The sequence below is a fragment of the Chelonoidis abingdonii genome, chromosome 15 (assembly GCF_003597395.2).
Source record: "Chelonoidis abingdonii isolate Lonesome George chromosome 15, CheloAbing_2.0, whole genome shotgun sequence".
Classification (NCBI taxonomy): Eukaryota; Metazoa; Chordata; order Testudines; family Testudinidae; genus Chelonoidis; species Chelonoidis abingdonii.
This window is the reverse complement of record NC_133783.1, coordinates 54639610-54656362: the sequence shown is the minus strand read 5'-3', so window position 1 is coordinate 54656362 and position 16753 is coordinate 54639610. Positions and strand designations below refer to the sequence as shown.

The following is a 16753-nucleotide window of genomic DNA, read 5'->3' as shown; positions in this document are numbered from 1 at the left end:
ATTAGAGATCCATTTAATAATAATAATTAATAATAAATTTCCTAGAATTCCTGTGCTTGCACAGCTACTTACAAATTGATACTATGGTTAAATTAGCAAGATATGAGTTTGGTTACTTTTAGTGTTGGTTAGGTTGCCTGTTCTAGAAAAAGTGTAATTAACTTATTTATTATTTATATATCTGCATATATATTTCTAGCGTTATTTTCAGGAAAAGGGAAATTGGCCAATAATTTCAAAAGTGACTGCTGAATTTGGGGGCTTCAGTTTTTAGGTATCCAACCTGAGACACCTAAAAGTGTCTCGGTTTTCAAAGTGCTAAGCTTCCACCTTCAGAACGTCTTATCTTTTTTATGGAGTGTCAAGTTGGGCACTCAATAACTAAGGTACCCAAAATTGTTGGTGTCTCCTGAAAACACTAGCCAGAAGAGTTTGTTATAATTCTGATAACTTTTCAACGTTTTCCTTTTGTTTTCCTTAGATTAAGTTTGTAGATCCCAAAATGAAGAATTGCGCTACACTGGCAGGTACAGGAGAAGCAAGTAATGTTGTTGGTTCCAGCCTCATGCAGACGACTTTCAATGAACCAGGAGGATTATGTGTTGAAGAGAATGGCCGTCTGCTTTATATTGCTGACACAAATAATCATCAAATTAAAGTGCTGGATTTAGAAACAAAAATTATTTCCATGGCAAGTAAAACATACTAAAGGTTTTTGACACAAGATTTTGTAAATTACTACTATAGGTTTTTACTTACTGTATCTGCTCACAGTGATTTTGGGTGGTATAAAAAGCATAGTTAATGAATTTTTTCAGTGCCATAAACATATATCCATAATATTTGTGATAGTCTGACAAACAGAAAACTGTCTACTTTAAGAATATCCTGTTAGACTTAAAATAAATATTCCATCTCTGCTAGGAGTTCGGGAAGGACACTTGTGCATAGAGAAAGAAATCAATAAACTTGCATGAAAGAGTTAGAATACAGAAACTTCAGCCCTCAAGAAATAGTCTCTATTGGCCCAATACTGCAAGATAATGATCACCTAATCAACAACCACATTAATACAGAATTAATATGAGTTAAGATTGCTCAGCAACTTGCCAGATCAAGTCCCCAAAAAAAAAGGCTGGTGAGACCCTCTTAGTGGTATTGTTACATGGACGTTTGCCAGCGTCTGTAGTGCTGCAGTTATTTTTCTGACTTCTAATGAAGGCAAAAAGCATATGGAACAGTAGGAATGCAAAACACAGCACGACAAAGTTCACTTGCAACAAAGACCTTGAGAACGGTAGCATGCTGTTTTTATTGCATGTGTCCATCAGTGAGGAAGCAAAATAGCTCACCACTCTCTTGTATAAACACGTGTATTGCTCATAAATATGTGTTTGTCTTTGTACTGGATTTGGAAAAAATCCAATTTAATGCCTTTAATCTTGCATGAGCAAATACAGAATTTTGTGTGCTCCTGATTTTTTCATAAATAAGTGATCAACTTAAGGCCCCTTTCAAAACTGGATTTCACCTTGTTTGCTTATTACAAATAAAGAAAAATAGATGTGAATGAATTTCTCTGTCTGTTCATATCATCATATATAGCTGAGTAGCTATGGCCATTTAGGTACACTGACACAAAGGCTAAACTCTCTTCCTCAAACCATGAAGTGTATTTAAATCAATTTGGTAACATCTACATTTTTAATGTGTTTAATGTTCAATGCTTCCTGTATGACAGTGGTTCTCAATCAGGGGATACATCAGCTCATGTAGATCAGTGTTTCTCAACCTAGGGCTGCAGCCCCCTACAAGGTCATGGGGTGGGGTTAGGGTGGTCACAGGTACAAGGCCAGCATTAGGAAGTGGCAACAGGGCAGTTGCAAAAGACCCTACACCACAGAGGCTCCCACAAAGCCAAATTACTTCCTTCAGCCCCATTGCCTGGGGCTTGGACTTCAGAGAAGGCTTATAAGTGAAAAACTGGCTCAATTATCACACTGAAATGCAAGTACAATATTTATATTCCAGTTGATTCATTTTGTAATCATATGGTGAAAATGAGCAATGTTTCGGTAATAGTGTGCTGTGACACTTTTTGTAATTTTCTGTGTCATTTTGTAAGCAAGTAGTTTTTAAGGGTTTTAAGTTTTTGGAGGTTCGCAAGGCAAGTCAGACTGCTGAAAGAGGCATAGTAGTCGGGAAAGATTGTGAGCCACTGCTATATAAGATAATCATGTCTTGGACTACATAATCTGCAGTCAAAGCCGAAGAATTTTATTATCTCACGGTAGTTATTACTAAGTTAACAGCACTCTTGGGTTATTATTAAACTGGCATCTGTAATGAAGTTATTCAAATTTGAAATGAGAGAAGACAAAAAAAATAGATAGGGGTGTTGATATTGCTTTAAGGTAAATTCTTTGGATTTTTAAAAAAAATAAAATTTGTCTTGGCATTTCCCCTTCCCTCTCCTATCAGCGCAGAATTTCTGTATGCTAGCTAAGGGGAGTTCCAGTTCTATACAGTAAATATATTGAAATGTATAAATCTTTATTTCAGTACAAATTCTTTGTTCACATACCAGCTGTGGATTTTGGTGCTATGAATTCATAATTGCAAGATGCTCTGCAGTCTTATACCATAAAGCAAGCCTTCAAATAGAAATACTTGTTAATATTTCTTTGACAGCTGCCTATCCTGCGCACTGAAATATTTGATGATGTAGATCGTCCATTTGTTCAAAACAATAAGACGGCAAACATCCCCAAGCTGCCTAAATCTGCACCGAACATCCAACTTCCTTCATTGACTGTAATCCCTGGCCAGACCCTTCAGTTTTTATTAAGGTTAAGCCTTCCTGCAAATACGAAGCTGACTGAAGAAGCACCCAGTTCCTGGTTTCTCACAGCGGAAGGTAAAGTGACTGCATTTTTAGAAAGACTGCATATATTGCAGCCTTGGAAAGTTCTACTAGCTCACTCCTCCAGAGTGAATAACGTATTTGATGGACAAGTAAAATGTCAAGTTTTGTTTATTATCAACAATCAGAGCCCATCCCTTTATGTTCTTTAGATGGTTGCCCTCATCTTCTGGGGATGGGCTGCTCCACCCTCATCATCTGTCTTTTGAGAGGCTGACAGCTAAATCAATTAAGAATTTTTAGCAGGAAAGCTGATGTATACCATTGAAGGATGTCACATTTTATCCTCAGTGAGAACTTGTTTTTAAGTTAAGCCAAAATTTGAACCTGATTCACCATACTGCATACACACACATACAGAGCAAGGCACACAGTTAAAATAGTATTGTTATTCATGCACTGGAAACAAGGTGAAATGCATTCTGTTCGTGGCTCTTCTACTGACTTGTTTCATTCAGTGTAATCTCTCTGTGCCTCAGTTGCCTCTCTGTAAAATGGGATGAATAATACTTCCTTGCTTCACAACAGTGCTGTGAATGTAAGCTTATTGTCTCCTAGGTGCTCAGTTATTATATTTATATTCATTCATAAGTACCATAGAAGAGTGTATTAAAATGTTTATGTACATTCATGATATGTAGTACAATACAGTTGTTCATGCTAAGGCCTGGCTCAAATACTAGTAGTTTCGTACATGTATGCCTTTTTCTACTAAATACAGTACATTTTCCATCTCACTGTCATTTCTAATGTATCTGAAGAAAATTGCTAAAGGAAAATGATGTACCCGTTAGCCTGAAATTTTGAAAAATTAAGAAGCTCATCTCACCCGGAATTAACTTTAATATACATCTGAAAATGGGTGGATGTTTTTACTACAGGCACAATACAAAGAAAACTAAAAAATATATCCTCCAAAACTTATGTAAAGTATCCCTTGATAACATTTTTGTCTCTTTGCCAGTTGTTAGTATGTTCAACTTTTATTCATAACAAAGGCCATATGTTGGACTAATCTAAGAATGGCACTGCACCTATTGGGTTCCTGGCTAAGAATGGCACTGCACCTACTGGGTTTCTGGGAACTGGGCGGGTGGAAGCCCGCCCATTGCTAACAGATCCCCCCCGCCAGCCTAAGGGGAGGATCTAAGAATGGCACTGTAGCGGGTTGGTTGCCTGCTTCTGCCCTAGGGGTTTAAAAAGTGGCCTGGGAGGGCTTGAAAGCTGCAGCTCTAAGAGCTGGGCTGACTGGGGAAGCGGCTGCAGCTGGGCCACACTCTAATCAGACCACGGCTTCCCTGGCCTTTTTATACAGGCCAGCTAGGAGCAAAGAGACTCCCTCTGCCTATAGAGGGAGAAGGGCCTGGCTGCAGGGAGCCAAACACAGGTACCTGAGGGGAGCAGGGCTGGGGAAAGGCAGAGGAGCTGGGGAGCTCCTGCCTGGAAAGCCCCAGGCTGCAGCCTAGCATAAGGCCAAGAGATACTGGGGACTGCAGGGGGCAGCCCAAGGGGTAGGTAAAGGCAGCAGGTCCAAACCCCTTTGCCTATGATGAGTGGCTGATACTGCAGTCTGCCCCAGTGAATGGGGGCTAGATGGAAACTGGGCAGTAGCCAAAACTGAGGCAAAGTGGGGATAGTGGGTTGGGGGTTTCCCAGGGAGGGGAGATCCAGATTGGTGGGGTACTGTTCCTTGGCAGTACCCCACCAAGTTAAGAGGCACTGGGGTCCAAGGAGAGACATGGGGCCAGAGGACAGGTGAATCACGGGCCTGCAGAGGGCACTCCTGGCTGGAAAAGAGCTAATTCCCAAGGACAACCAGCAGGAGGTGCCTCAGGGATGAGTCCACTAATCTACAGGCACAAATGCTCCTCATTGATTGATTTTGCTGGGCACAACTTGCAGTAGCAATTGAAACAAAAGAATCTCCACAATCAACTGGGAAATTGGTGTGTGAGCATCTTAAGGAAGAAGCAACTGGTAGTGTCTTCTTATCTAATGTTACATCCTTCAGGTGAATACCAGCCAGCATTTTCCATCAGAAGAACTGTCATGTTACCCCCAATTGGGAGTGCCAAGTCTGTACCTAGATGTGTTTCTCTCTCTTTCTCTGCATTCCTTTAATAACACATGCTTCTCTCTATACTTCTAGAATTTTGGAAACTAATGCACATATGCCTTCTCAGTGCTGGATCTTTGCTCTTTTTTCATTCCCCACCCTTAACGTATCCCATCTCTAGGATTCTTTTGAGTGTTGAATTTAGAAATTACATAAGTACTTTAATGGTAGAAAAAAATGTGGGTTTAAAAAGTTCTACTAGAAGCCTTAAACTTCTACGATCCCCCTTTGTAAAAATCGCCCATTGTTACCATACTCAAACTAAGGTTACTATGGGCCTAAATTGAACTGTCACCATAGAATATTGTACTCAGAAAACATTGCTCTGTACTTAAATGGACACCATATTGCCATTCTCGAAAAGTGAGTTCATGATCTTTGTGCACTTAACCAGGAACATCTTTTTTTTCCTCCTAGATGTTTTAAAAAATACCACAACTACCCACTGGTAATCTCCAGGTGTCTAGAGAATAAGTGATGCCCTCAGAAAAAGCTGTATTCTACATATAATTAGGTGAACTCCTCACCCTTTGTGCCAGAAAAGTATATTGAAAGGCTTACCAGTCTGTTCTTCCCAAGCATCATTAAACAGAAAAAGGGAAATTTTTTAAAAGTTAACAATGTCATTGTTTAATCTTATTTCTCCATTTCTGAGGCCAGGTTTTCAAAGGTCCAGATTACATTTGTTCCTGCAGTGGATTGCATGTACAAAATCTAAAGACAGTTTTTGGCCCTTTAAATTGTCTTCACTCATCTGCAACCTGAATTGAATAGTGTTTTAACTTTTTGAACTAAGGGAACTGATATTTTTAGGAGATGTTACAGAGCTGTATTTGTATTCTCATTTTGCATTTCTATATTGTTATATACTCTTAAATATTTAAACACACAGGAATTTCAGGTCTCAGCCAGCCTAAACATTATTAATTTCCAGTAAGCCATTTATAAAGCCAACACTTTTATTTGAAAATGTTTCATAAGAATCTAAAGTTTTATGTACTTTAGGGGCATTCAGTCATCTATCTTGAGTATTAGGTCTCTGATATATGTGCACAGCTTCCTGTTAACTTAACGGAGAAATTTGAATATCAGCTTACAAAGCATATTGCAAATTCTTTGCGCATACCTAAGACAGTCAGGTGCACCCATATGTTTAAATCCAAGCTTTATACAATAAAAAGTATTTGTGAATTCATTTTCAATTTTCTAGCAGACTGGTAGAATCCAGGGAAGTTTCCACTACTGTTGCATGTGAGAAAATATGATATGTTGTCTTAAAACTAAAATCATACACAAATTGATGCCTTGTGAGATTTAACTTTGTGTATAAAAGTCAGTGACACCATGTTTTTCTTTTCCAGGTAATGAGTGGCTACTTCAGGGACAGAATCCATCTGGAGAAATTGAGGATATTTCCCATCAACCTCTCATCTCCTTGCAGTTACCCAGTAGCTTCCTGTCATCCGAAGCTGTATTGTCTATCAAAGTGTGCCTCTATTACTGTAGCAAAGACAGCAGTGCCTGTATGATGAAAGGAATCTCATTCAGTCAGCTTTTACAGATAGCCGATACAAACCAAGGTAGCACAGCTCAAGTAGAGCTGACATATGCATTTTAACTAAACCAAAAACCCAATAGATTCACACTCTAGTTTTACTTTCTAACATTTTTATCGGCAAAAAAAATTAGTAGATTTTTTCCTCGTCTTCCAATAGAATATGAAGAGTTACAAAGCATATTATGCTTTAGAAGGTGAAACAGAAATGCCTAGTGCTGAATCAAGAAAAATTGTAACGGTATCTTGGTCCCTTTATTTCTTTTTGTTGTTGTGTGAGCAATAATGTCCTTAAACTTTGTCTGTTGACTCTTGTGAATAGATTGGGCCTAGGCAATTTTAAGCCGTGAGCAACAATTTTAAGAGTCCATTTTTGAAGGACCAGTATTACATTGTGATATTACTGGTATTCTTTTGCACTGCATACTGTAGCAACATCAAAATCATTTGGGGAAGAACAACTGCAACTTTCCTTTTTTTTTTTTTACACCTTCTGTTTTTAATAGAATATTTAAAAACTTGATTTTTGTTTCTGCAGGTCATAAAAGAATTATATTTCTTATTTTATGATGGAAAACATTTAAAACACATGTAATATATTTTGAAAACACAGGGCTGTTTGGTTTTGTGCAAATCAAGTCTGTTTCTTGAAACTAGATATTTATGCCTTATTTGAAGAGCGCAATTGTGTGGAAAAACTTTTGGGAAATGAACTGTTTGAGGTCACATAGAAATGTTACATAACAATGTTAAACCACAAATGTGCCTATATAAAATTGGCATGCTGGAGTTTTTCTAATTAGTGTTTCCATTTGTATTTTAGAGAGTAGAGTGTAAATAATATTTGTGACTCTAACTTGCAACCATTAAATGTCAACTATTTCTCTCGAATGGTTTTCCTCTCATGTTTTTACAACTCCTCTGTGAATAGTATAAGATTCCTAATTCTGCAAATACTTGTGCTCCTGGGTAACTTTATACACTTAGGGCCTGATCCAAAGGTCTTTGAAGTCAATGGGAGTCTTTCTGTTGATTTCAGTGGGCTTTGAATCAGAACATTGTGTTCTGTAGGGCGACTTATATGGTAATTAACTCGTGCGTGTGTTTGGAGGATCTCAGGCCTTGGCTACACTGGAGAGTTGCAGCGCTGGTAGTGGCTTTACAGTGCTGCAACTTACTCCTTGTCCACGCTGGCAAAGCACATACAGCGCTGTATCTCTCTGGCTACAGCGCTGATTGGGACGAGAGAAATAAAGAGAACAGCGCTGGTGCTGCAGTGCTGGAGTGCCAGTGTAAAAAGCAATTAATCTTACTACGCTGTAACTGACCTCTGGAATTTTCCCATAATGCTTTTAACTAAAGAACTCTCTTTGTTTTGTTGCGATGCCTCTCTTTGTTTTGTTGTGAACTCAGGGCTCCGGGAGCTACTTATCTAAAAAAACAAGCACAGCCACTGTTTGCTCAAGCAGAGGCAGGCAGGGAATGTCCACAGCTAGTGTTTGCTTGAGGAGAGCAACAGCATGGCGGGGGGAGGGAGGAAGTCTGTCAGAGCAGCTGCTTATCTGGTCTGAAGGCTATTTGCATCTAAGAGTGAATGAGAGAGGGGTGGGGGAAGTGGTCGGAATTTGCAAGGCAGGGAGCTGACACAGTGTCGGCTCCAAAAATCCACTCTCTCTCCCCCTCACACTCCCTGTCACACTCCACCCCACCCTCCTCTTTTGAAAAGCATGTTGCAGCCACTTGAACTCTGGGATAGCTGCCCATAATGCACCATTCCCAACACTGCTGCAAATGTGGCCACACTGCAGCGCTTTCCCTACACAGGTATACGAAGACAGCTTTAACTCCCAGTGCTCTACAGCTGCAAGTGTAGCCAAACCCTCAGCCTTCATTAGCAATCAGTTCTAGTCTTCTCTTCCAACAATGATACTGTAATACAAAATTCTGTTTGCTTCAAGCAAGTTTCTTCAGGCGAGTAAATATCCTTTGTTTTCTTTGCTATCAATTATCGTGGTAAATGGCATAAGTAGATTTCTTTACATGGATTGGATGGACTCCTGTTGACTTCAGTGGTATTTGCATTCGGCCCAATACTCTAATCACAAGGTTTAATTCTGATAAGAGGAAAAAACCCCAACAAAATAGACTTCGGCTTTCTAATGTGCAACATGAATTTGCACATAGTTTTAAAATAATAACTGTTAAAAAGTATATTTTAGTATGTGTAAGTGAATGATATTTTTAATAACCCGTTCTCCTAAAATAGTCAGAATAGTTCATAACACCTGTTAGTAAATGGCTGAGATAATTTGTTGAAAGTCTTTCCTGCTCTGAAACTGACTAAAATGTTGCTTGTGAACTCTGAGACTTTTTTGTTTTAAGGGAACAATAGAGAATGGCGTGGCTTTTCCTTCCCTCTTAAAATCAAATGTCAGCATATCTGTGATCTGAAAGCTCTCTATTAATACTCATCAGCAGTGCTAGGGTTTGAACATTAATCTTTTAGGCAGCCTTCTTCACCTATACTTTCAGGTTTTTTAGGACAAGCCAATGAGCCTAAGTGTTATTTTAGTGTTTGAAATAGACAGAAAAATTGGCTTCTGGGTCTACTTGCTGTTTGCAAATGATATTTGCAGGGTTAAGGAAAAGATATTAAGAATTTACCAGTCCTTGTAGTTATATAACAAAAGCTGTGCTCTTTTTAAAATATATATAATTTACATAAAAATCTTGGATAATAGCCAGGAAACCTGAGTTCTACTTCCATCTAGTTCATAAATTTTTTTTGTCACCTACCGATAAAACCAAGTATGAGCTTCAGTAGTTAGAAATGACACATCAGACTATTTCTGTTGTCTTGAGTATGTCATTCAGCCAAATTGGACTGTTCTCTGAATTTTAAGATAATTAATTCATATTTGTCCATTCAAGTTGGTCAGGGTAATAAAAATGTGAGCCAGTCATTTTCCTAGATTAAAAAAACTTGTACAGAGATAACCAGTCTGTTATCCTAAAGTGTCACTTTTTTGAGCTTCTTGCTTTAGAAAAATCATCTGTGTGTAGCTCTTATTTTATTTAAATGTAATGCGTCAGCGCTTTCAATATAGTATTACAGGTATTATTCTCTGCCTAAATGTGCATGTATAAATTGATTAAAGGGCTATACCCTGATTTTTAAAGCTTCCACTTCTTTTTCAGCTGTTACTAATTTAAAATGTCTCTCTTTCCAATATACATTTATTGGGAAGAGAGATTACTAAACCACTGGGATTACCGGCACAGGCACATAAATCTGAGGTCTAGGATCAGGGCATAACAGACCTTTGAACACTTTCATCATGGTTGACTTTAAGTTATCCTAGTTTTGGGAAGCAGCTTACATTTTAGCAATAGAGGCTAGAAGTTGTTGGTTTGTATTCAGAACAGTTTACTCCTTTCTGTAGAGGAGAAGTGTGCAGATTGCAGTTGTGGGTGGAATCTCAGTGCAAATTGTAGGGGAAGGGAATTTAAAGGCAGTGTAAGTATAAGAAAACAGGCCAGAGCCAAGAGTCTTTGATTAAATTTATGTCTATTTGCTCACCTCATTGCACTGCACAAATTATCTGTGCAAATAAATTGTATCCATTCCATTTTTTCCTTGCCACAAGGCTGGAAATTGTCCTTAACTACATCATTGAGATGGTTTCACGCCAAAAATTGAAAACACATTCCCCCCCGATGCAGAAGATGCACTCTTGTCTCAAGCAAGCATTTCACACCTATTCCTTTAAAGGAAAAATTTCATTTTTCTCCAAGAAATGCTACATATTGTACATACTGATCCCTGCACCCACAACTTCCTTTGTCCCTGCTTCAGTTCAATTTGTAGCTCAGAGAAACTTGCACTCACTTTAATTACTGTAATGCAAATTTTTGTATGTCTGTGATATCTATAGGAAGTTAGAAATTCTGCTTAGAGCAGCCAGAAGGCTAAGAAGGATGGTCTAAGGTTAGGGACTCAAGTTAGAGAGACTTGGATTCAGTTCCTATGTGACTATGGGCAAGTCACTTGATCCGCTCTGTGCTTCAGTCCCCCATTTGTAAAAAGCAAGGAGGGCACAGCCAAGGATGTGGCTCAGACTTCTTTTTTTTTAAACCATCAGTGAACAATGGACATCCATCCATTTCACCCCACAGATCAAAGACAATGACTTCACTCTGATCTCAGTTACATCATGCAAATGCAGAGTCAGTGGCGCAGTTATGGATTTCGCATGCATCTTTTACCTCTCTTCACTGGAGTTACTCTGGATTTATCCTAGTGTTACTACCATCAAAATCTGCCCTAATACCTCTGACCTACCAAAGGAAGATCTCCAAAGTTGCTTCAAAACCTCAACCTCCCACGTAGCATCCCAATACACTAGACAGGGTTATGCTGAATAAGTCTTGATTTTATAAAATAAACACTTCAGTCACTTGGTTTGCAAACTATACCTTTTTTCTTTTTCTGTCTTGTTGCTATGTTGGTTTCATTATTACCAAGGGTTAACACTTGTGTCACAGTTGGGAAGTTTGAAAACCCTGGCTGTGATTTGGGAAATGTTGACACAACTATTGCTATTCATTGTTTGGTGCATGTCGTCTTTGCTGGCCTGCTTTTCTCAAGTATACCAGAGACTGTTTTATCCTACCCAAGGCCCCAGCACTAAGCAAAAGCATTGCAAATGTTTCCAAATCCTTTCTAGTTCCCGTACAGTATCTATGATGGTGAGCTTAAAAAAAAAAAAAAACACACTTGTAAAAATACACTCGTAAGTCCACTTCATTGAAATGTTCTGCAGTTAACATTTTGCAAAGGAATGCACCCATCTAGCCATGCAAAATGTTTCTCTTTTCTGTTTAGCCTGTTTAAGCTACAACATTTCTGTGAAACCTGACAATGGACAATAAATCACGATGATTTAAAACTGGGTTGGGGATATTTTAACATTTAAAGAACAAGAGAACTCATTTTTTCAGTTGTTTTTTTGTAAATGATCATCTGTGGTTTTAAACCACACAATCAAGATTACACTGTTGGGCTGTGATTTACAAATTAAAATATCATCTCGTAATGGCAACAAAGTAGAAGGAGCAGAATTGCTACTTGTGTTGATGTAGCTTCCACTTTAAACTGGATTTATCAAAATAAAAACATTCTTGGGCTGATCCTCTGCTGTTCTGTATCAATGTAGGTCCCTCGAAGCCAACAGACTGAGATCTGTTCCTCTGTGGTTTTAATATGGAAACGTGCATGATGATTGTAAAACTCAATGGGTTAAATCCTGGCTCTCTGGAAGTTAGTGGCAAAAATCCTATTGACTTCCGTGGGGCCAGGATTTCACCCCTGGATTTTACATGTGCTATATAAATATTGGAAGTTTTTTTTTTAAGTGATGGGGTTGCGTATATATAAAATATAAATTATGGTAGATATTAAAGGCCAGATCCTGAAATGGCATAAAACAGTATAACTTCATTGAGGATCTGGCTCTAAGAACTCTAAGAAGCATGTCATATTTTAGCAATGTTGAAGACCAGATTTTCACATCAAAACATCTTGATAAATGTCCCTTAAGTCTTTCTTTTTGATTTGTTCTTCCCTGAGTATAAAAAGTTCAGAATTCCTTTTGGGACATTAATGTTAGAATAGAGTAGTATTTGTTGTCACATCTGCTATTCCAAATATAATGCAGCCACATCCCTTTTTAAATATATATATTACAAGATAGTTGTTATGAATTAATTGGTACAGAACCTCGGGAGAATTGAATTAAGGGATCTCCATCTGCAACCAGATGTGTAAGCTCCTTACACGTAGTATTGTGTGTTTGAATTTTCTAACATCTTTTTTAAAAAACCACTGTAATCCTAAAAACTACCTTTTTTAAATACAAAGCAAATGTACTGTCATATCATGGAAGAAAAGCAATTGCTATAGTAGATGTGGTGGCTTCAGAGATGAACTCTGTGGATAGACAAACGATTATAGATAAGCATGAATTTTCTCTGGCTGTTTTCATTAAGATCTGGTGCCTCCTCTAAAGCTTTGTAAAGCATTTTCATGGAAAAATAAATGAATATATATATTTTCTTTCTAAAGCGCAGCTTGCTTGATACTCTTCTCACTGAGGTGGACATGGAAACAATGAGACACATATTGTTTGCCATAGTATGGTTACGTGCAGAAGCTGCAACTTTATTAAAAGCATCAATCAGTGTGGATTTTAGCTGGATTCTACAAACGAGGTCAAATAGAGGGCAATGCCCCCGCTATGCCCTCAGGCCTGCCCAGGGACCCTGGCTGGAAGTCAAAGTTGCATCCCATTTCCCTCAGTGCAGGAGGTAGGAGAAATTAGATGAGGGAAGCCACATGTTGGACAAGACATAGCGATGTACTCCCTCGCCCTCCATTCAGCATTTTGGAGAACCAGCTTTGGGGGGTTGAATTACATGGTCACAACTGTGGTCAGTAACCAAATGGGTTTCTTGAGCATGGCTATGTAGAAGTCTGTCTTGGTGCCTGAGTTAATGCAGTCCTCCCTCAGTTGGAATTGGGTTTTTAGGACCATTGACGAGGGCCAGAGCAGGGTGAGGATCTCATCTATTGTGAGTCATGGAACACTTATGTATTTAGCACTATAGCAATATCTTCTTTTTCTCTTATATGCTAAAGGTATTGGAAAATGATAACCATGCTCTCAATTAAGTCTCTCCAGACTTTTAATATCCTAAGCAATTCCAAATGTTGGATTAACCAGACCACATGGGATCATTCACGCTCCCAGTAGCCACCCAAGGGAGCATATATATGAGGGCTACCTAATTTACTAGAGCAGAACAAGCCCCATAAAATCAAGGAACAATTAGATAAGAATGTAAAGATTGCAATAGTAAAATCATCAGTGTTTAGCCAATCTTTAACTGCGCCTCAAATGTGCACACCAGGTAAACTCCTACATTAGAACTACAAGGTTATTTTTGTATCAGAGGGGTAGCTGTGTTAGTCTGGATCTGTAAAAGCAGCAGAGAATCCTGTGGCACCTTATAGACTAACAGACGTTTTGGAGCGTGGGAATAAATTTCCATAACCTGTGTTTGACGAAGTGGGTATTCACCACCAAAGCTCACGCTCCACGAGGTTATTTTTGGTCTTCAAAACTTAAAACTTCTGTTGCAATGACAGTAATTTTGAAAACAGTGCGCACTAGGTACCACGTGTCGTCATTCGTTGAACGTTGCTGTATATCATATGCCAAGGCAAGCAATAAGTCAGGTTTTAACATCCTTTTATATCCAGGGCTTGGCAAGGCATAATTACTTCCTTTGTGAAGATCTGAACTCAAAATATGAGAACTCATGAAATACTGAGCACTTCAAGGTACAGTCACTTTTCTCCCTTTCCTGCAGGTGTGTGTAATAGTTTGGCTGAATCCGGGCTTACTATATTACTAATGATTTGGGGAGGGGGGAAACCTCTAACCTTTATAGATAATTACACAAGCAAGCAAAAACTAGCAGTATGTATTTCTTTTTGAGAAACAACAATTTAGCTCTTACTTGCAAAGTGCTGCTGTCTGCGGAAAAAAAGTATGCATAAGAAGGCAATTTTGCAAGCAGCTGTGTGCCAATATAGACTTTAATGAACATGTGCGCTGGCTCAACCTGGAAAGTTCATGTTTAGGGCTGCTACCATGCCAAGAAAGCTATGAGTGTGTTAATAAAAGGAATACGATTTATTAGACATTAGCACACGTGGCCAACATGTTAGCTCGGAAGCCACATGCGTCGCTTTCAGAGGTAATATTGCGGCTCCTTGCATAGGCACCAAACTCCAGGGCTGGAGCTACAGATGCCACTAAGGATCTTACTGCTATCACCCTGGGCTCTGCCCAGGCCCACTCCACTCCTTTCCCAAGGCTCCGTCCTTCTCTACTGAGCAGGGCTGGCTCCAGGCACCGAAGTGCAGCAAGCAGGTGCTTGAGGTAGCATGTGGGTCTTTCAGCAGAAATTCAGCGGCCTTCAGTCCCTCTCGAGGGGAAGGCCTGCCACCAAATGCTGCCCCAAAAAAGAAAATGAAAGCAGTGCAGTGGATGCTGACCAGCCGAAGTCCGCCAATCGCGATGCGCAGCTTTTTTTTTTTCCCTTTTCCGGCAATAACCCTGGAGCTGGCCCTGCCTTGAGTCTTCTGCGCCCTTGTTCCTCCCTCTCCCCCCCCCCCCCGAACCTCCTGCCCACCACAGAACAGCTGATTGCGGCAGGCAGGAGCCGCAGGGATGGAGGGTTAGGTGCTGATCAGCGGTGCTGCTGGTGGGTGGGAGACACCGGGGGGCAGGGGGTAGATGAGAGGGGGCTGCTGATGTATTATTGTGGCTCTTTGGCAATGCACATTGGTAAATTCTGGCTCCTTCTCAGGCCCAAGTTGGCCACCCCTGCGTTAGCATAATTCACTTGTTTCTTATTTTTAACTAATAAGTGTTTAACTTCAGCCAATGTAGAAAATTCTTCAGACATCTAGAAAATAAGCAAAGTTATACTAAAGCAAGCTTTTTAATGAACTAAGATACGATTCTGACCTGGCAGCTTGACAATGCGTTTGCAATGCTATTATATGCAAGAGAAGTAGCTAATAATATTTCATTTTTTTTCAGTTTAATCCTTTCCACTGTAAACTAAAGAAAACTAATTGGGGGGGAGGAATTCACAGTGAAGCTTCAATTTGTGTGTGGATGTGGAATATTTGAAGGTTACATCTCAGCACTAAAGTCTCAGGCAATGTCCCCCAAAGAGAAGAAAATTCAGCTGGAGGTTGGGACTACATAAACGAAACATTTTGAGGCCAGATTGTCAGGTGGTCTAAATCAGTTCCATTGAAGTCAATGGAGCAACGCTGATTTTTACCAGCCAAAGATCTGGCCCAAAACTCTACCTGTCTCATGTTTTCAATAAAGGATACAGTAGATTGAGGCATTTTCATCTATTTGCAATTGACATATTTCAATCAATACTTAAAAGTACATTTTGAGTAAATTTGACAATTTTATATTTTAAAAAGTCCATAATTTATAATGATCAGTTGGGGGTTTAAAAATAAATTCACATCCCTACAAATCTTCATCTTTTCCATTCAGTATTTATTGCTGGTTCCACATGAAGCTGAAATTGGTGTGCTTTAGTTGTTTGTGCTCTGGAATTTTCAGTGGCATCACTGGCTGACATTTTCACATGTGGATGTCTAAAGTAAGAAAGTGGACTGATTTTTCAGAGATGTTGAGCACCCACCAAAGTCAGTGACTGACCCTTTTAGGGGAGTTGGGCTTAGCTTTGCCTGTGATGGATCAAATACTGCCTCCGACCCTTGTTGATTCAGATCAGGTAGCGCAGCTGGGGAAGAGGCGTGATTTCCATAAAGGGCTCAGCTCTCAGTTCGGGAGGAGAAGGGTAAGAAGGACATAATTGTCTGTGAGCGGCTTTGAAGGGAAAGGGTAGTCCCATGGCATGGCAGGCCTAGGAAAAAGCCCCAGCAGCGTGGCATGAAGGTAGATTGATAGTAAGGATCCACCCTGGGAGAACCTAGGGGAAGGACTTCAGCAAAGAAGACCTGTGGTCAGCAGCTGAGGTAGTATCTGGGTCATTAATGAGACAGTCCAGAGGGTCAGCATCCGAAGAAGTGGGCTGTAGCCCACGAAAGCTTATGCTCAAATAAATTTGTTAGTCTCTAAGGTGCCACAAGTACTCCTTCTTTTTGTGGATACAGACTGACATGGCTGCTACTCTGAAACCAGTCTATGAGAGAGCAGGGTTGCCCAGAAGGGATACAAGAACCCCTTGTTTTATGTTTTCTTTAGACCAGAGACTGCTTCTCGACAGAACCTCTCTGAAGGAAAGCAGGACTGTTGGCAGGACGAAGAAGGAAATGGAAACGGAATTGCTTCCACGGTGGGCCACAAAGGTGGGTGTGGAGGGTGGGAACAACGCACCGACTCTAGGTGCTAAATTATAGATCTAGGTGCCTTTAGTGCTCTACTTAGTGCATTCAGATGTGTCTAATTAGCCCACAATTAACAGCTGAGAATCATTCACTCATACAACAGATGTTGGAACATGCTTTTAAAAATTTTCATTTTTAAATAACAAA

The 16753-nt window shown here is 39.6% G+C and overlaps 1 protein-coding gene across 1 annotated transcript in view; it reads left to right on the top strand.

The window, feature by feature from the left end:
* NHLRC2 (NHL repeat containing 2) overlaps positions 1 to 7485 on the top strand; it is a 66995-nt gene extending 59510 nt beyond the window's left edge. The window contains exons 9-11 of the mRNA XM_032775156.2: positions 482 to 691; positions 2692 to 2917; positions 6401 to 7485. Coding sequence (XP_032631047.1) covers positions 482 to 691; positions 2692 to 2917; positions 6401 to 6657 — 693 coding nt within the window. The 3' untranslated portion in view covers positions 6658 to 7485. The remainder of the gene's footprint in view (positions 1 to 481; positions 692 to 2691; positions 2918 to 6400) is intronic.
* The last annotated feature ends 9268 nt before the right edge of the window (positions 7486 to 16753 follow it).